The sequence below is a fragment of the Caloenas nicobarica genome, chromosome 10 (genome assembly GCF_036013445.1).
Source record: "Caloenas nicobarica isolate bCalNic1 chromosome 10, bCalNic1.hap1, whole genome shotgun sequence".
Lineage (NCBI taxonomy): Eukaryota > Metazoa > Chordata > Aves > Columbiformes > Columbidae > Caloenas > Caloenas nicobarica.
In genome coordinates this window covers 20,642,820-20,662,242 of record NC_088254.1, presented here as the reverse complement: position 1 = coordinate 20,662,242, position 19,423 = coordinate 20,642,820, and the positions used below count along the sequence as shown (strand labels likewise).

Here is a 19,423-nt window from a genome sequence, read left to right as displayed (position 1 = left end):
AAAACCAACCCCACCTAAATGTCTGCCGTGCTTTGTGGCGAACGTGCTGGAAGCATCTGGTTTGTCCTGGACCTCAGCTTTAATTGCTGCACATCCACTAGAATAAGTCAAGCAATTGCTTGTCTGGAGCTGCATCCTCGGCTGTGCTGGTGATACCCTGGGTGGCTGGATCTGAGCGTCACCCATGGAAATTCTCAGAGTAAGGGGGAAAGTGAAGAGCTGCTGCTCTGTTTCCAGCAAGGGCAGAGGGTTCAGCTCAGTGATACCTGTGCCTCCTTGCAGGGTCCTTCGGTGCCACTCATGGTGGCCTCATTATTGCTAATTAGGGTTTGCAGGGATGGACCTGAGAACCCCCAGGCTCAGGACTGTGTTGCAACAATTTTGGCCGTTTCTAGTAGCAAAAAGACCTTTTTTTTTTTTTTTTTTTTTTTTAAATTTCCGAGAAGCTTCTCCCCCCAAGATGAGTGCTGGAAGTGGACCTGAGTTTCACAAGCCGTGGCAGTGGTTGCAGGGATGCCCTGGGCTCCTTCCCGCTCGCCCGTTGTCTTCCCACACCAGCGGCATCAATTTAGCAAAGTCCCCCTTGGAATCAGTGTTGTTAAACTGCTGATTTCTGTGTCCACACAAGAATTCTCCATTGACTCCCGGCTGGCAGCGCTGGGGTCGATCAGGAGCGTGTTTAGGATGAAGATGTTGCCGCGTGGCACTGTAGCTCCTGGCAAAATCCTGTGAAATCCCACATTTTCCCATGGTTCCTGCATCCAACGAAGCTGCAGGTGATGGCTGAGACTGAAGCACTGAGATCCATGGTAATGCTGCTTTAAGGAAAAAAGCTGGGTATTTGAGCCATATCCTCTTTTTTTTTTCTTTTGGTTTTTGTTTGTTTTTTAACTAGACCATGAAGTTGTATTTTTGCTTCTGATACTTAAATCCACCATCATATAAGCAAAGCAGCATGCCGTTGTCAGCCAAGGCAATGTGGAAACTGATTTTTATATGAAATACAAATATTTTTTTCCTTTCAACAGTTTTTCTTTAAAATATAGATGTTTAAAAATCAAGCTCTAGGCTGGAAACTGTTGTGTTTCTGATACCCAGCTCCCCATCCACCTACATCCAAGTCAGAAAGCTGCAAACCATGCAAGAGGCACCTGGTTCAGCTGACAGTTTTCACATCAGTGAGGCCGACAAAAACTTGCATTTCAGATTTTATGATTTTTCATTACAAAACCTTAAGTCACAAGAATAGAGACATCCCCACAAGCAGCTCTGATGTTCCCAGAAGACCCCGAGCTGTTGGGATGTGTCTGGTGAGGAGTGATGTGCTCCGGAGCCCTCCCAGCTCATTAGCTGGTGCCGCCCTTCTCCCCCCACCATGAGCACATGTAAAGATTTGGTCTATAAATTACTTTTACGACTTGTTTTTAATAAACCTGGGTTTTATCTCCGTGCTGAAGGCAAGAGGGCCCTTTTTGTGAGCAATAAAAGATCTGAGGGGGGGAAAATTCTCGCCGGGGTGGGATGTGGCTGCTCCCAAGCCGGCACCATAGGCAGCTCCTGGCACAGGCAAACACCGACATTTCCCAATCCTGGCCTTTTCTGACCCATTTCCCATTTGATCTCTTCGTGTGTCATGTCCCACTGAAAAGCAAACAAATGTCAGAGCGGTCAGCCCCAAGGCCACCTCATCCCCGGCTGGTGCCAAAAATGCCTCTTGGGAGCCGGCCATGTCCCCCAAGACCTGCTGTAGCCGTGTGTGGTCACCACAGATATTTGCGAAACATATTGTTTGTGTAAAGCCCCCAGTTTTATTATTTTGTCAGGAGAAGAGGAGCTGGAAGGTTGAGCAGCCCTGGAGCTGGGTGGTGAAGTCTCAGGGCTGAGCTGCTGCCTCCTGGCCAGGGGGAAGGATCAGCCCCAGAGTTAAGCCAAGCTCCTGAGTCCAACGTTTTGACTAAACGCTGAAATATGTGGTTTGCTCCAGCGGGACTTCAGCACGTGCCTCAGCGCTTCGTTAAGCCTGGGGGGGTTTAGGCATGTGCTTGGAGGCGACGTTATTTACGCTCAAGAGTTTTGCTGCACCGGGAGGTTCATGGCTTGGAGAAGACAAAGAGCCGAGCTTGCCCTGTCTGTCTGTCCATCCATCCTTTAATCCCTTGAAATGAAGCCACTACCTCTGCAGCAGCCCTGCCAAAGGAGCTGGGGAGGTGGTTTGCCGGTGCACGGGATGATGCTAGGATGGGTCCGAGCTGAGGTTTGCATCGCTTCTGCATCCTGAATCGCGTTTCAGCAGGTGATGCTGGAGTCTGTCCGCACGGGTGATGCCTGTCTCGGTGCCCAGGGACGATGCTGACCCACGGCTCTCCTTGCAGGTGGACTGGCTGCAGCAGCAGGAGGTGAAGCGGCGGGTGAAGCGGCAGGTCCGAGGGGAGCCCCACGTCCTGCCCTTCAACGACCCAGTGTGGCCCAACATGTGGTACCTGGTGAGTGTCTCCTCGTCGCTGCCCTGCCAGGAACCCGCTGCTTTACAGGGGGGGTTAATTTATTTTTAATCAAAGAAGTCATCAGTCTTTGCTCAGCCCGGCCAGTAATGAAACACCTTAATATCAGCAAATGTGCTTGGCAATAGGATTTTAAAATTGTAAATTAATACACGGGAGAGTCTAGTTTGAAGTGTTTCACCGTCATTAGCAGCCCCTCATTATGGTCTGCACAGCAAAGGCCTGGGAGGAACACCGCTGCAGTTTGCCCATCCAAGAGCTGCAACCATCTATTTCCAATATCATTTTTTTTTCTCCTATCTGCCTCATCGATCTGTATTTGACAGGGAAATTCATTGAAAATTAAGCGCAGAAAGGAAATGAGCACTTCAAAACCAAAGAGCCTGCAGTATTTGAAGTGGCAGAGGAAAAGAAATAGGGAGATAGCATTGCCTGGATTAACTGCCGCTGGATGGCTTTGATCAATGGAGTAAAGTTATAACAAATCTATGAGTTATATGGCAGGGAGTGGGACAGAAATATATTTTCTGGTTGATTAAATGGGCTTCCAGCCTGGCTACTTGCTTAGATGGGCTGAAATGGGGTTGCAGCCCATCTTGCAGTTTGTGCTTGTTGTGTTTCCCCCCATAGCACTGCGGTGATAAAAACAGTCGCTGCAGGTCGGAGATGAACGTCCTGGCAGCGTGGCAGAGGGGCTACACCGGGAAAAATGTGGTGGTCACCATCCTCGACGACGGTATAGAGAGGAACCACCCCGACCTCCTGCAAAACTACGTGAGCTGGGGGTTGGACAGGCAGGGGATGGATGGGCTGGGGCTGGTCCTCACGGTGGAGAATTTCAGTGTATAAACACAGTTCAAGTCTGTGCATTGGCAGATGAGAATAAAAGTTTTTTTTTTTTTTAAAAAAAAGCCTGAGATGTTTTTAAGAATAAAATGAGGTTTTCAGACAAGAGGGTTTGGGGGAAACTCCCTTTGCAGCTGCCTTGGAAGCAGCCGCCTCCCTCCCACTCGCCAAAAACCTGCATGGACCCACTCAGCCCCAGCTCAAACCTCAAACGGCTGCGGTGGCAGGGTGGGGAACAGTGCCAGACCCAGCAGATTTGGGGTTTGGAGGAGCTGTTCCCATGGGAGCGGGATGTTTCATTAGGGAAACATGCAGGGCTGCAGCCCAGAACTGTTTATCCTGAGAAAATGTGAGAAACTAAGGGGAAAATGGCATTTTTTTGCCCGCTTTGGTTCTGTTGACTGGGTGAAGCAGGATGGTGCTGCTGCCGAAGCCACTTTGTCCCCTGCTGTGCTAGTAAGTTGAATCTAATGACAGCAACATGTTTTTAGGACCCTCTTGCAAGCTACGACGTCAATGGGAATGACCACGACCCAACTCCACGCTACGATGCCAGCAATGAGAATAAGTACGTGATGCTAATTGCTGTGGAGCTGGGGTGTGCGGGGGTCCCCAGGGATGGGTGTCCCCCCTTGGGGTGTCTTCCAGGTCCATGGCCTTTCCCCATCCCCAGCACTGCAGGGGATGCTGCCTTATGGGCTTTGCACAGAGTCATTGCATTTAATGCAAATCCAGCCCACAGCAACCATGTTAATTGCTAATGAACCCTTGAGCCATTGAACAGCAGCACTGGGCGGGGGGGCATTCCTTGGCGTGATTGGGGATCAAACCACCTGAGTCAGGCTGGGTGGCTTGGATGAAAATTCGATCACACTTTTTGGGCTTTGGTTAAAGCAGGACAGGCACGTGGTAGCACGTGTGGAAAGGAAATGAGAATGCAAAGAGGAGATTGCATTTAGGTGTGAGATGCAAAGAGCAAATTGCGTTTAGCTGCGAGATGCAAAGAGCAAAATTGCTTTTTGCATTGGTTTCCTCCATCCCCAAGGGTTTTGGACAAGGGTTCCACAGCTCTTGGGGCGCTTTCTCTCACCGCTCTGGCCTCAGTGCCGGTTTCTAGGTGGGGGGTGGCCAGAGGGATCCTTCCCTGTGGGATATTGGCTCATGGGGGGTTTCTTTTTGCAGACACGGCACCCGCTGTGCAGGGGAAGTGGCGGCAGCAGTGAACAACTCGTATTGCATCGTGGGCATCGCCTACAACGCCCGCATCGGAGGTGAGGCTGTCACCTGCCCTTCGCCGTCCCCACCGAGGGACCCTGACCACCCTGGCCATGCCAAGGGGCTCCCGGGGTGGGTGGTGGGTGCCGTTCTCCTGGATATTGCCAGGAAAGAGGCTTCTCCTCGGTGCCTCAGCCGCAGGGAGCCCAGGGGTGCTGGGGGGATGATGGGTGGCACAGGGTGCAGGGGATCCCGGCTTCATGTATTTTGGGGTGGAAACCTACTCGGGCTGCATCCTCACTGTGAGAATGCACATGGAGCGAGGATGTGGCGGTTTCACCCCAAAAGTTTGGGGTCCTGGGAAGGGGCCTGGCCTTTTTGGGGTGGCTGCGTTTGCTATGGTTGGCGGCACCAGTTTAGTTTCAGAGCCAAAAATTGCTCATTTGTGAGGTTAATTTAATGTCTGCAGATGAACCACTCAGAGTGGGGGTCTGAGAAGACCCCCAAAATAGCCTTGTGGGGAAAAAACCAAGGAGGTGGGGAACCAGGACTGTGCAGGGTGGGGGGGGCCTTTGCACGGTCCCTCAAATAACGCAACGTGCGGGAAGCAAATGCATCTTTGTCACCAGACTGGATCCTGATGGTAATTAGCATCACAGAGCTCATTTGCAGCAGTGGAGCTGGTTTGGAGGCTGGTCTAGCACCCGCCGGTGAGATGGGGGTGTCGGGTGGTGGGAGTGACGTGTCCCATCTGCGTGGCTGGTGGGACCATGTAGGTGACAAATGCCTGGAACCGGGTCCTTGCCAGGGGTTTTAGCCCCATCCCTGGCACCATAGGATGGGGAGAGGGGCTTTTACTGTAACCTCCCCCCTATCCAATGCTGCGAGAAGTTGCAGTCGGGAGCACGGACACCAGCGCCCGTGGGTGGATTCAGGGCTTAATTCTTTTTCTCGCCTTGTCCATCCTGGCTGTGCAAGAAACAGCTTTCATTAAGGTTTCGTCTGCACAGGAGCAGTGCCCATGGGCAGTCCTGCTCCTGGCCAAGCATTGTCCGCGGGTTCCTGCGCCGGTAAAATCCCCCGAGGGAAGAAATAACCCCAAGGAGAGGGAACGGGGGAGTGATGGGGGCTGTAAAGGCTGCAGCACATCCCATCCCCTGCACATGGGATGGCTTCTTGCTCTTAGAGGCTTCTTGCCTCTAAAAACTCATTTCCAAGCACCCACCAAGCAGCAGCAGAGTGAGGCAAAGCCCCCAGGGGGGATGTTTAAGGCAGTTTTGCATCCTGCAGGATCAGGCCATTGACTTCTCACTCTTTTTCAAGCTCATTTCTCTGCAGCAGCTGTGGAGACAAGCATTACTTGTTGACTTTATAACGACCTGTGGGTCCCATTTTAATTTGCTTCCTTCAACGAGTGCCTTGCCTTGGGGGTGTATAGGGGGTGCATCGATCGATGCGAAGCGCCTGGTACAGAGTAGAGACCATGGGCTTCCCACAACATGAACAGGCACAAGGGGAAAAATAAAGTCTGTAGCCATATCGAGTTTGGGATCGTGGAAGAAAATGCGCTATAGCTGCAGTGAGAGTGATTTTAGATGGATTACGCAAATAAAGCGGCGATTAATGAGCGTGACTTGTTGGGGAAGCCTATTTGTCACACTCGGAGAGCTACCATCTAATTTTCCCGGCTGCTCTTCAGTGCTCTTGCATTGCTTCTCATTTGCTCTGGGCAAAATACATTGCTGCTCGAGAAACAAAACGGACTCCTGCCATCCTTCCTCTTCCTTTTCCCTCTCCTTGAGCGCTCGCTCCGAAGGCCGGATTGCTCCCTGTGTGGCAAAGGGCTCGGTTATTGTGCAGCACCCTTCCTTGCTCCCTCCTGCCCCCGCTATTTAACTGTGGGGTCCCTGCATCATGGATGATTGATGCTGGGCTGGCTTTGGGTTGACTTTGAGCTGGCTTTGGGTTGACTTTGAGCTGGCTTTGGGTTCACCTTGGGCTGGCTCTAGGCTAGCTTAGGACTGGCTTTGGCTTGACTTTGAGCCGGCTTTGGGTTCACCTTGGGCTGGCTCTAGGCTAGCTTAGGACTGGCTTTGGGTTGACTTTGAGCTGGCTTTGGGTTCACCTTGGGCTGGCTCTAGGCTAGCTTAGGACTGGCTTTGGCTTGACTTTGAGCTGGCTTTGGCTTGACTTTGAGCTGGCTCTGGGTTGACTTTGAGCTGGCTCTGGGTTGACTCTAGGTTGGCTTTGGGTTGACCTTGGGCTGGCTCTGGGTTGGCTTTGAGTTGGCTTTGAGCTGACTCTGGGCTGACTCGAGGCTGGCTTTGGGCTCTTTTGGGCTGACTTGGAGCTAATCAACTTTGGGCTGACTTGGAGCTAACTTTGGACTGGCTTTGGGCTGACTTTGGGCTAATTTGGGCTAAATTTAGGCTCGCTGATATGTGCCCACATTTAGCAAACACAAAACCTGATCCCTCAGCTAGTTTTGCTTGCTGTGTCACAGCTGAGTGTGGCTTGGACAGCAGGCTCGGCTTTTTGGCCCTTCTCCTCATATTTTCTTGTGAACACGACAAAGAGAGGAAGTTTTGGGGAACTGTTCTGCTCCCTCATTTTGTATTTCCAAGCTTGTTTGTTGGCTGGTAGGGAACAGCGTCAGAAAGAGATATTTGAGTTGACTGGTGGCCAAAGTGCAGCTGCAGCTGGAATGACATCTGCCTGCATTTGTTTGCTTTAAGAAAAAAATATGTGTGGAAAGGGAAATGCATTTTTATAAACCAGACTCTCCCTGGCTGGCCAAGTACGATGCCAGAATTTCCAGCACCTCCTTTGCTGCAAGAGCTGTTTCTGGGCAGCTCTTCGGGGTGCCTGGTACCCTCTGTTCGTCATGTAGAGGGGACATTCTGCTGTGGTTTGGGGTTCTGGCTCTGATTTTGGCCATGGAAGACACAGCCACCTTTCTGGATGCTGCTGGCATCAGTGGGGCAGTGATGGGGTTTGGGGACACAGTCAACCCCAGTCGCAGGGAGAGGCTTCGTCCCACCGGCGTGCCCAAAGCCGGGCAGCTGTGAGCATTCGGGAAACACCAATATCTTCCAAGTGGAGAAATTAGTTTGCTAATTAATTAAAAGAGGGGGTGGACAAGGTTTATAGTAGGGGGGTTTTGCCACCAGGGAGCGCAGCACCGCTCCCACCGCCCACTCTCCGCCGAGGGAGGGGAAGCAGATTTTAACCCCTCTCTCCATCACTTGCAGTGAAGCCAGCAAAGACGCAAAAACGTTCCAAAATATCTACCCAGCATCCCGCTGCCGGGCTCGTTCGCGCGCGGGGCCGCGGGCTGAAGCGATTCCAGGCGCGCAGTTTCCACCGCCGTTTCACAAAGCCCTTTGATTGCAATCCTTGCGCTTTCATCCGCGCCATTAAGCCCTAATGTCTGATGTTTTTGTGCTTTTAGGCATTCGTATGTTAGATGGCGATGTAACAGATGTTGTTGAAGCGAAGTCGCTTGGCATCAGACCCGATTACATTGACATTTACAGCGCGAGCTGGGGGCCAGATGATGATGGGAAGACAGTTGATGGACCTGGTCTATTGGCCAAACAGGCTTTTGAGCATGGCATTAAAAAGGTGTGGATCCCGCAGTGCCCCAGACGCGCTCGCCCTCCTCCCCCTGCCCTGTGGGGAACGTGGGGACCGACGCGGGGACGGGCACCTCGACCCCTACCCTGGGGTGATGCCAAAACTAGGGCTGGGGTGGGGCGGGGGACGAATCATCTCTAATTTTTCCTAGTTTTCCCCGGCATCCGGTGGATTTTGCGGCTGCGGGCGGTGACGGCGGGAGGTGCCCGGCGATGGCGCGGCCCCGGCGGGACCCCTCGGCACCGTCGGCCCCGGCGGGAGCATCTGGCAGCGCCGGGCAGAGCCCTGGCAGAGCAGGCAGGAGGCCCCAGGTTGAGTTGTGAAGCTCTGCCGGGCTGAGAAACCCAAAGCGGTTCTGGGAGGGGGGGTGACTTTGCATCTTAAAATGTCCCCCCTGGGTGCTGGCATGGGGGGAAGCGGCCACCCCGCCGGCATCTTCGTCCCCTCCGCCTTTGCCCCTCCGGCCCCCGGTGTCCTCTCCCCGGGCTCTCCATCACATTAAGCATTTTCTTGGTTTTCTACCCAGAATGAGTGGCTGCGTCATGGCCCGGGCGGGGATGTGGCTGCAGCCACAGAATCTGGCCACAGGGGCACAGAAATAATTCAGATTATTGTCCCTGAAGTCCTCCAGTGAGAGAGGCTCAGCCGGGATCACGTGTGATTGACAGCTGTCAATCCAAGTGGGGCATGCCCTGGCTTTCTCATGACCCTTCCTTTGAGTGTTTTTTAAAAATGCCCAGTATTGGCTAAAAGCACCGGGGAAAAAGACCTTTCTTGGCAGCTCGTGGGTAAGTGTCATAGCTGCTCAGGGCTCTGCAGGGGATGTTCTCCTCCTGGGCGCTTCCATCACTTTGGAGCTGGGGTTTCGAAACCCTCCCAGAGGCTTTGAACCCCCTCAGTTTCTCTCCCCACTTCAACTCCTGCCTTTTCTCACAGCGTGCCAGGACTCGGGGCGGCCCCGGGTTGGGGCGACACAGCCTCCCTCTTATCTAAAAATAGGGTGGAGTGTTTTTCCCACTATTTACTCGATTTCCTGCCGGGGCGGTGAGCCTGCCGAGGAATCCATTGAAGTGCCGGGGAGTTCGCGCCATGTAAATACAGGGGAACAAGCTGCTTTTTAGACCTTATTTTTCCATGCGGGAGCAAACGGGCGGCAGCAGGTTCCTGCTGTTTCGGGATCCTCGCTTCTATCTCCCAGGGGATGTCAACCCCCCCACTGCCACTCGTGTTTGTGGCACCACTGTCCCGCATGCACAGCTCTTAATTGCCAGCTTCTCCTTAAATAACGAGGAAAGCCACAAGCAGATAGTTAGCTGCCACCTTTAGCCCAAGCAAACATCTGTAACCGAGTTATAAATCCTGAAAATTGAGTTCTTAATGGAAACATTAAAGCAACCTTTATCTATTAGCGATAGGACTGCGCCGGGGTGATTTATCATCTTGTTTCTCACTCCTTCAGCCACACATTATTAGTTCCCAAGCTAACAAGGGGATATTTATCCTGGGCTCTCACGGAGCAAACAGCCGAGCCGCGGTGGTGCTGGGGAAGCAGGGAGATGTTGTTCATCCTGCATCTGACCGATGCGCTGCTGGGGGGATGGATCGTCCCCAGCCTTGGCCAGGACAGGATTCCTTGGGTTAAACGATGCCTGGATCCCGGTTTTATAGCAGCCAGGAGCCCCTTGATGTTGGCTTAGGATGGCAAATAAAGATGGGGGGGTCTGCTTGTGGAAATCTTGGTGGATGCTTGTTTGAGAGCAAAGGGAAAATGTGGGGGTTTTTTTTTCTAATCTGAGGGAGTTGTGATTTTTTTTTTTTTTTTTTGTGGTTGCGATTTTCCACTAGGAAATACCATCGCGTGTTAGCCGTGCGTTGCTGTAGTGTCTGTCATTTATGTGCCTGTTCGTGTCTTCATGCAACTGTGCTGGATCTAAACCTGTTTGCACCCAGCAGGGTGCAGGACACAGGGGAGGTCTGGGCTCCTCGTCTATTTATCCCAGTCGAAACCATCATCACATCTCCACACACCTTCAGCAATCAGTTCCTGGTTTTATTCTCCCGATCAATGATTTAGGAAAGCCTGGGTTGCGTGCAGCAGGGCCGGTCCTTGGAAATGGGTGGATTTTAGTGTTGAAGAGCTGGATTGTCACTGCCTGTGCTGAGCAGATCCAGGAAAACCCTGGGAAGTGGGACTGGAGATGCCAGCAGCAGGCTTGGGGCGAGCTCTCTGTGACACGGGGCAGGGCAATAATTCCCTTTTGCAATTGCACTTTTTCTTTGCAGAGCTCCACACAGCTCTATTAATCTTTGCTAGGGAAAATATCCACCCAGTTTGGCTGGGAGGCAACCCAGATAATGAAAACTTTCATAAAGTAAGGAAAAAGCCTGACTTATCCTGTGTATCCAGAGGCAGGGTCAGCTCCGAGAGCCTCTGCCCCAGGAGGAGGGCGAGACAGGTAATAAACCATCCCTTTCCAACCCCCCAGCGCTTAAAACCCACAATAAATCCCAGTGAATTCCTCTGGAGCAAAGCTGCTTTATTATTATTATTATTATGATTATTTTTTGTGGAGGAAGCCGCCGCAGAGCAGTGGGAGGGAGGTAAACACCAGATCTGCCCGGGCGAGCGCCGAAATCTCTCGGTGGCAGGAGTAGCCGTGGCGGGGAGGAGGATGGGGGCCGCTCCGCCGCCGTCTGCTTCCATCGCCGTCTGCTTCCATCGCCCACCAAGCCCTCCCCAGAGAATCCTGCCTTATGGAGCAGGGAAACAAACCAGCCACTTAATTTCATGCCCTCAACCCACCTTGGGTCCCCAAAATCCTCCTTTTGGGACGGCAGCACCCTGTTTGCAAACCCCGCTGGGTTATTCCTGGCAGGGGCTGGGATGGAGGGGTGAGCCCTGCTCGCCCCTGCGCCGTCGGCTTCGTTAGGGGCCCCTCGTTGGCATCGCAGCCGCCGCTGCCGGGCGGGATTTTCCCCTGGCTCCGGGGAGGTCTGGGTGGCTGGCGTACCCCTTCTGCCCCCCCAATTCCCCGGGGGGCTCCCGCAGCTGGTACCCGGTGTGGACGGCTCCATCAGATGTTCCTGCCAAGCGATGTAGTGGGGGAGGAGAAGAGGCCACGTTTAAAAAAAAAAAAAATCAGTAAAAAAAGGAACCTAAAAGAGAGGCTGGGGGAAGGTTTCTGATGGTTTGGGTGGGGTCACAAGGGGCTTTGCAGGCTCGGGGTGAGGGAGACATGGGTTTTGGGAGGGTTCCTCCTGTGGGGCCATCCCTGCACCCCCAGAAAATGCTGCCGCAGTGTTACCGCCTGGTCCAGGGGCTCTGAGCACCCCAGATGTTTTCCCCCATGTGGAAGATCCCTGAAGATATTTAAAAGATGTGTAGATGAGGTTCTCAGGGACATGGTTTAGTGGTGGGCTTGGCAGTGTTGGGTTAATGGTTGGACTCAATCTGAAAGGTCTTTTCCAACCAAAATGATTCCATGATTCTGTGCCAAACTCCCCATCGCCGGCAGCTCTCCCATCCTCACGGGGAGTCACTGCTGGTAAAACCGGGGCCGTCGGAGCCATTTGCAGGGGCTGAGCGCTGGGCAGGATGGGACCCATCCTTCCACCCTCGCCAAACCCCAAAAATCCAGCTTACCGATGGCAACCCAGCGCCAGGGAGGGCTCCCCACTGCTCCCTGTGCCGAGCCGGCCGTTCATCCCCATCAACCGCCTCCTCTCACCCCCCGTCCCCTCTCTCCCCGCAGGGCCGCAGGGGTTTGGGCTCCATTTTCGTCTGGGCATCGGGGAACGGCGGCAGAGAAGGCGACTACTGCTCCTGTGACGGCTACACCAACAGCATCTACACCATCTCCATCAGCAGCACCACCGAGAACGGCTACAAGCCCTGGTACCTGGAGGAATGTGCCTCCACCCTTGCCACCACCTACAGCAGCGGGGCTTTTTACGAGCGGAAAATAGTGAGTTTTACCCCAATTCTGAGTGTGGCAGCATCCCCTGAATGTTATCTGAATGGTGGGGCTGGATGGTGGCTCGGTTATAAGAGCTAGGCTTCCCCTTTCGCTCTGTGGTGCTTTTTGCTTGTTTTTTTTGTTTTTAATTGCACTGGGAAGAGCTCAGGGATGTGGCGTTTTCCCTGGTAAATGGGCTGGAGGTTTGCAAAAAATACCCATGCAAATATTTACTGGTCCCTCAAAGTGCCTGCTCACTGTGCCCTACTTTAAGATAAAGGGAACTTTGAGGGTTTTTAGCCTGAGATAGATTTAAAAAAGGAAGGATGGAGGCATTTGGCAGCACCCGTCTTACCTGAGCTGGGAGGGAGTTTTCCACCCAACTTAAATTTTTGACAAAAAATGTGGGCTTTTTACAAGTGGATTTTTGGTGGGTTTTTTGTTGTTGTTGTTGTTTGGTTGTTTTTTTTTTTTTTTAATATTCAATAGCCGTTTGTTTGGCCTCTAAAATATTAATTTCCAGCCAGAAAACAGAATCCAAGTGCCATTTGCGTGGCGCTCGGGAGCGTTTGCACGGCCGAGGCCAACACCAGCCCAGCGCTGCCGGAGCATCATGGGGCAAAAAAGCAGCTTCCAGGGGAGCTTCCCAGAGAAAGCAGGTGGCACAACCTCCCCCCTCCCAAAATCACCAGATTAACTCCAAAACCAGAGGCCTTTTAAAAATGTAACCAACTGAGCGTCTCTTTGCCCACTTTATCTTTCCAAGCTTTTGGTACCCAAGCATCATGCTCTGCCCTGAATTGAAAAAGCCAGAAATGGTGCTTTTTTCCCTCTTTTTTTTTTTTTTTTTCCTTTCTTTCCCCATGCAAATGGTAATTTTTGCCTGACACCAGGAGCTAGAGCTTTTAAGAAAAACATTTAATATAGCACAGTTCAACGTGCACCCACGGGTGCACACCCCCTCCTGCCCTGCTCTGTCCGCACCTTTTCCTCCAGCTGATCTGCAGCAAAATTCTTTTTTTCCCCTTTTGAAACATTTTTTACACCTTTCAGCAAAGGAAAGTAGAAGCAGGGATGTTTTCTCATGTATCAAATGTGTCTGCAGCCCCTTTTTTGGGGCTCAGAGCACCCCGATGGCGTGGGAGCCGTGGCAGGTTTGGGTACCCACAGGCTCGGCTCCTCACTGGCAGCATCCCAAGGAAATTTGGGGTGTTCCATGGGGTACAACCCACCCCGGGAACATCTCCAGCAGCTCCTCTCTCCACAGGTCACCACGGATCTCCGGCACCGCTGCACCGACGGCCACACCGGCACGTCCGTGTCTGCCCCCATGGTCGCGGGCATCATCGCTTTGGCTTTGGAGGCAAAGTAAGTGTCACCTCGCCAACGGCTCGCGGGGGGATGTTTCCAAATTTAGTAGCTGGCAAGCAAAATCACAAAGAAGAAGGGCATTTTTTTTCCTCTGGAGCAACTCGAAACGGAGCAAAGTTATTCTAAATCGCTCCCTTTTGGCAAGGTTTGATGCAGTGTTGTTGTTTTGCATCTAATCTTCCTGCAGGTGTTTTATTGAGCTACTTCTTCACTTCTTGCCATCTGCCGAAAAGTTGGGGTTGGTGAGATAAGTCGGGCTTTTCGTTTGGTGCATTGAAACCACTGACAGCCAGCTCCACCAGGAGTTTTAGAAATGCGTCCTGGGAAAAAAAAGTCAGAAAACATCACAGAAAATAGAAAATGTCTGTAGAAGTGATGTTTTTCAGAAGGTGTTTCATTTCTGGCGGAAATTTTGCATAATGTCAAAAACCCACATGGCATGACCAGCCACAACATGCTCCCTGGTTCCAACGAGCTGCTCTTTGCCTCTTGTCCCCATCCCAGTCTCATCCCAGTCCCATCCCAGTCCATCATGGTCCCCCAGCCCAGGAGCAGCCCCCATGGGGGACCAGGCTCACCCCTTGGGCACCTCCATGTCGCTCCATGGAGCATCTTCTCCTCAGTTTCTCACGATTATTATTACTTTTATGGGGTAGAAATTAAAATAAGGTTGCAAATAAACAGCAGGGCAGCTTTGTGCTCATGTCTGGGAATGGTAATTGTGGCATGTTGGCTCCAGTCCCTTTCCTCCAGTTTAATCCCAGCACCCAGGTTGAGGGAACGCATTCCCTAAGATGCCATTTTCATTATAAATATATTAAGAGGGTTAGATGTAATTTTTTGAATTGTTTAGCTGAGGCATAAAATGCAACATTAAGTACCGGAGCTTGGTGCTCAGGCACTCCATTATGATGAGAAGGAATAAATGGAATTTCTTCAGTGTTGCTTGAGAGCAATATAAATCCCAGCTCGGGATGCTGAAGAGCTCACTGTAAGAAAGACATGGAAAATTCTTTGCCAATATCCTTGGGCTGGGGTCTTGTCTCAAAAGCATGGCCCAAGTGATGGCCAGCCTCCAGGCAGGGCGTTAGCATTTAAATCATCAATTCATGCTCTTTTGGAGCAGGAAAGAGGCTTTTTTTGGGTTTTTTAACCCAATGGGGGTCCCTGCTGCCGCTGGGAAGACTGGAGGCAGCAGAGCCATCCCACGAGCCACGTGTCGTTGCAGCCCCCTGCTCACCTGGAGGGATGTCCAGCATCTGCTGGTCAAAACCTCGCGGCCGGTGCACCTGCGAGCGGCCGACTGGAAGACCAATGGCGCGGGGCACAAAGGTGAGGGGCTGTGGGGGTGAAGGTGGAGTCATGAAAATGGCCACGAAAGGGACAATAAAGCTCTCCAGAGCTTTGTTCTTGGGGGCATTTGCCCTGGATGGCAGCTCTTAGCTGCCTCGGGGGCTCCTACCACGAGGCTGTTGAGCAGCGGGAGGAGAGGGCAATAATTCATGGGGTGAGATGCTTGGAAGCCTTGCTTGGTAAAGGCTTGGAAGCCTTGCTTGGTGGAGGTTTGGAAGCCTTGCTTGGTGGAGCCTGTCCTGAGCTGCAGTGTTGACTGCTCCTGTCAGTGTCGACTGCTTCCCTTGGAAGGCTGAGGGAGCTGGGTCTCTTTAGTTTGGAGAAGAGGAGACTGAGGGGAGATCTCATTAATGTTTATAAATATATAAAGGGTGAGTGTCACGAGGATGGAGCCAGGCTCTTCTCGGTGACAATCAATGATAAGACAAGGGGTAATGGGTTTAAACAGGAACACAAGAGGTTCCACTTAAATTTGAGAAGAAACTTCTTCTCAGTGAGAAGAAACTACTTCTCCGGGTAACAGAGCCCGGAACAGGTTGCCCAGGGAGGCTGTGGAGTCTCCTTCTCTGGAGACATTCCAACTCGCCTGGACACCTTCCTGTTTAACATCATCTGGGTGTTCCTGCTCCGGTCGGGGATTGGGCTGGATGATCTTTTGAGGTCCCTTCCAATCCCTGACATTCTGTGATTCTGTGATTCAGCAGGCTGCTCCCAGCAATGGGTTTTTTCTGGTGCCAACATGGATTTGGGGTGTAACTCACAGGCTGATGAGCTCCACATGTTGGAACACTTTGTACCCAAATGGGGTCAACTTCACAGCTTCTCTGATGGTTGGAGGATGCTCCACCAATAGCTGAGGAGGAGCTACTGGTTCCTGCTTGGAAGGCAGTGGGTTTCTGAGTCTTCTCTCTTTCCAGTTAGCCATCTATATGGCTTTGGTCTGGTGGATGCAGATGCTATTGTGGTGGAAGCCAAGAAGTGGAAGACAGTTCCTCCCCAGCACATCTGCGTGGGAAGTCTGGACAGGGTGCCCAAGTGAGTGTCATGGGGTGGGAGTCTCTCTTGGGGCACGTGGCCACTTGGAAGGAGCTTTTGGGGAGCTGGATCTTGTGATGCAAAAGTTCACCTTCATCCTCCTGGATTTTATGGTCAGAGCAACTTGCACTGTCCACCCGAGGTCTCTTTTTTGACCCAGAAGTGGCCACCCAGGGTCTGTGCCTACAGCTCGGTGAGGAGCAGGTCCCATGGGGCTCTCCAGGACCAGCTTTGATGGCAGGTGATTTATTTTTGCGCTTCCCTGGCGGATGATCAGCAGGGAAGTTTTAAGGGCTGATGGTGCTATTTGCCATTTCAGAAATGGCTTAAGGAGGCCAAAACCAACTCGTCCACTGGGTCCTACATGACTGGTGAAGTGTTGGGCTCTCCTCCCTCTTCCACCAAACACCTCATCATGATGAAAGACACCAAAATTTGGTGCTTTGTTGCAAGGGTTCCCGAATTTCCAGTGCCTGAGGTCTCTTTGAATTTGGCTTCAGGTTCAAACAAGCTTAGGTTCAGATCTCGTCCTTGGTAGGTCTGTCCCTGCTGGGTTGAAGGGACCTGACCAAATGGACTCTCTGGGTTCACTACTGCCTGGCTTCACAGCAAGTCGAGTTGTTCATCAGAAAAACTGTTCCTTCGGAGCGACTCGTATATGCGAAGCAGGAATGAATTTGGAGCCAAGTGTGTTAACGAAACTATTTATCTGATACAGACACTAATTACAACCCCAAGAGGAGTGCTGCACCGATAATTATAATAAAGCAGTGCCCTTGCAGCCCATAAGGCACAGATCTTAAAGGCAGCTCAAACCCATCTCGTTACCATCGAGCAATTCAGCAAATTCCTGCGCTGGGACACCATGTTGCAATGGAAAGTGAGATAATTTTTGCCATGAAGCAGCAGGAGACTGGGTTCAATTATAGCTGGGTGTCCATGATGCTGGGAACTGGGTAGCGCTGCCGTCCCTAATGTGATGCTCTGCCTGTCCCCACCACGATGCTCTGCCCATCCCTGGCAGGTACATCCGTGCGGACCACGTCCTCCGTGCCAGCACCCTCAGCAGCGCCTGCTCTGAGCACCGCGACCAGCACGTCCTGTACCTGGAGCACGTCGTGGTGCGGCTCAGCATCTCGCACCCGCGCCGGGGCGACCTCCAGATCAGCCTCATCTCTCCGGCAGGGACCAGGTCACAGCTCCTCGCCAGGAGGTAAGAGCAGCCAGAGCTAGCACATGTCTGGGCTGGGCAGCGTCCTTGTTCAGGGGGTTGCTGCAGGTTTGCTCAGATTTTTTGGGGAGGCGGGGGACGTGCTCTTGTGTCAGCTGCAGGAGGGGTCTGTGCAAGGCAGTTGCATGCAAGGATCTGAGTGCTGGAACAGCTCTGCTGGGAGGACAGGAGGACAAGCTGAGAGAGTTAGGGTGTTCAGCCTGGAGAAGAGGAGCTCCGGGGAGACCTTATTGTGGCCTTTCTGTACTTAAAAGGGGCTGATAAGAAAGATGGGGACAGACTTTTCAGCAGGGCCAGTTGCGATAGGACAAGGGGTGATGGTTTTAAACTAAAGGAGGGAGATTCAGGCCAGACATGAAGAAGAAATTGTTGCCCCTGAGGGTGGTGAGAGCCTGGCCCAGGTTGGCCAGAGAGGTGGTGGATGAACCATCCCTGGAGACATCCCAGGCCAGGCTGGACGGGGCTCTGAGCAACCTGAGCTGGTGCAGATGTCCCTGCTCATGGCAAGGGTTGGACTGGATGAGCTTGGAAGGTCCCTTCCAACCCAAACCGTTCTGTGATTCTATGATCCCTAAAATCCTTGATTACCTATCTGCCTTTTCCAATTAAATAAGACATTCAAAGTCACACTTGCCATTGCAGGGTGTTTGACCACTCCAACGAGGGGTTCAAGGGCTGGGAGTTCATGACCGTCCACTGCTGGGGGGAGCGGGCGGCGGGGGAGTGGACCCTGGAGATCCACGACACACCGTCCCAAGTGCGCAACCCCACCGTGCAAGGTAAGGGTCCCCCAGGACCCACGCTCCCCTCACCCCCAAAGCTCTTTGCAGGGTGTTTCACTTGGCCATAGCTTTTGCTGCAAGTTATGGTCTTCAGCAAAAATGCATTGCCCAGATTTTTCGAAAACGGGAATAAAACCCAAGCCCTGAGCACAGGATGCTGCGGGTCTGGCTGAGCTGGGAGCAGATTTTGTCCCACCAGCAAACCCATTGCAACCGAGAGCCAGGTTTCCAAAATTAAACTGTAATGAGTCGAAACGAGGAAACCCAAGAGCTGTAATTGTTGTTTGTTTGTTTTGCTTCACTGCTGGGACATCTGGCGCGTGGGCTGGTTGTGCAACGATGCGAGGGGATGGGATGATGGCCCTCGGGCTGCAGACAGACGGATGGACAGACAGACATCCTCTCCGGGCTGCCATCATGCTGGCAGGGGGTGGCTGGGCTCAGCCTGGCCCCCTGCGTGTCCCCAACTCTGCCATGTCCCCCCCTCCCCGGCTTGGCTGCCTGGTCCCTGACCCTTTCCCGGCAAAGCTGTCGGGATCTGGCCCCGTCGGGATGGAGCAGCCGCCTCGCTGGCTGGTGGCAGCGGGACACGAAGCATCATCGTGCCTGGGGCTGGCGAGCGTTGCGGGGGTGTTAAAATCCACACGCTCATTGATAGGAAGCCAGGAGTATATTAAAAACCTCCCCCCACGCGACTTTCTGGCGGGGGTTCGTTGTGCAGAAAGCGTTTCTGTTTGTTGCCTTCACCTGAAATCTTTTTGAACTTGGTGAGCGGCTGCAAAGCGCCCACGGAGCTGCTTTTCCCCTGGTATTTACGGTTTGCGGTGGGTGTTTCTGAGCCCCTCGCGGGCGTCAGGACTCAGCTTTACCCGGCTTTGCAAAACAAAATGAAAACGAGCGCATTAATTCACCCCCCTCAAAAGGTCTGCACCGGGTTGGAAGCAGAGAGGGCAAAGCAGAAGGAAAAAGAGGGACGGTGTTCCCAGCCCGCGGCAGAAACAGGTCTTAAATGTTAATTTAAGACCATTAAATTAAACCAATTAAATTGGTTGATTTAATACCAATTAAATACTGTGGGTGTCCTGTCACTGGTAGTGCTGCATCCCCAGCATCGGCCCCATGCAGCCTGGGTTTTCCTCATGCAGGACATTTTAGATTTAAAGTAAACTTTATTATTTTGGTGGAGCTCTTGCCCACCTGATGCCACCTGATGGGCGCTGGAAATTTTAAGCCCTTCCTGGAAACGCAGGGATTAGTGTTCAAAGCCAAGCATGCTGCGGGCAAGAAGTGACTCGCCTTGATGGGGAGCTGAAAGGAAAAACAGCGCTGAAAAGAAGCAACAGGGTTTTTTGGATCCGCTCCCCAAAGCACGGGTTGGGGGGACCCTGGTGTGGGTGTAAGGCTGTGGGGGGGTCCCCAACCCCAGGACCATGTGCCACACAGGCTGCGGTGGCCCCTGTGGAGTTTTGGGGGATGCTGAGCTCAGGCCTCTGATGT

The 19,423-nt window shown here is 52.6% G+C and overlaps 1 protein-coding gene across 1 annotated transcript in view; it reads left to right on the top strand.

Moving 5' to 3' along the window:
• Positions 1-19,423, top strand: part of PCSK6 (proprotein convertase subtilisin/kexin type 6) — a 37,014-nt gene that overhangs the window by 8,834 nt on the left and 8,757 nt on the right. Inside the window, exons 3-13 of the mRNA XM_065641589.1 lie at positions 2,373-2,483; positions 3,132-3,275; positions 3,839-3,915; positions 4,530-4,618; positions 8,014-8,186; positions 11,951-12,163; positions 13,422-13,522; positions 14,754-14,857; positions 15,796-15,913; positions 16,938-17,126; positions 17,787-17,923. Coding sequence (XP_065497661.1) covers positions 2,373-2,483; positions 3,132-3,275; positions 3,839-3,915; positions 4,530-4,618; positions 8,014-8,186; positions 11,951-12,163; positions 13,422-13,522; positions 14,754-14,857; positions 15,796-15,913; positions 16,938-17,126; positions 17,787-17,923 — 1,456 coding nt within the window. The remainder of the gene's footprint in view (positions 1-2,372; positions 2,484-3,131; positions 3,276-3,838; positions 3,916-4,529; positions 4,619-8,013; positions 8,187-11,950; positions 12,164-13,421; positions 13,523-14,753; positions 14,858-15,795; positions 15,914-16,937; positions 17,127-17,786; positions 17,924-19,423) is intronic.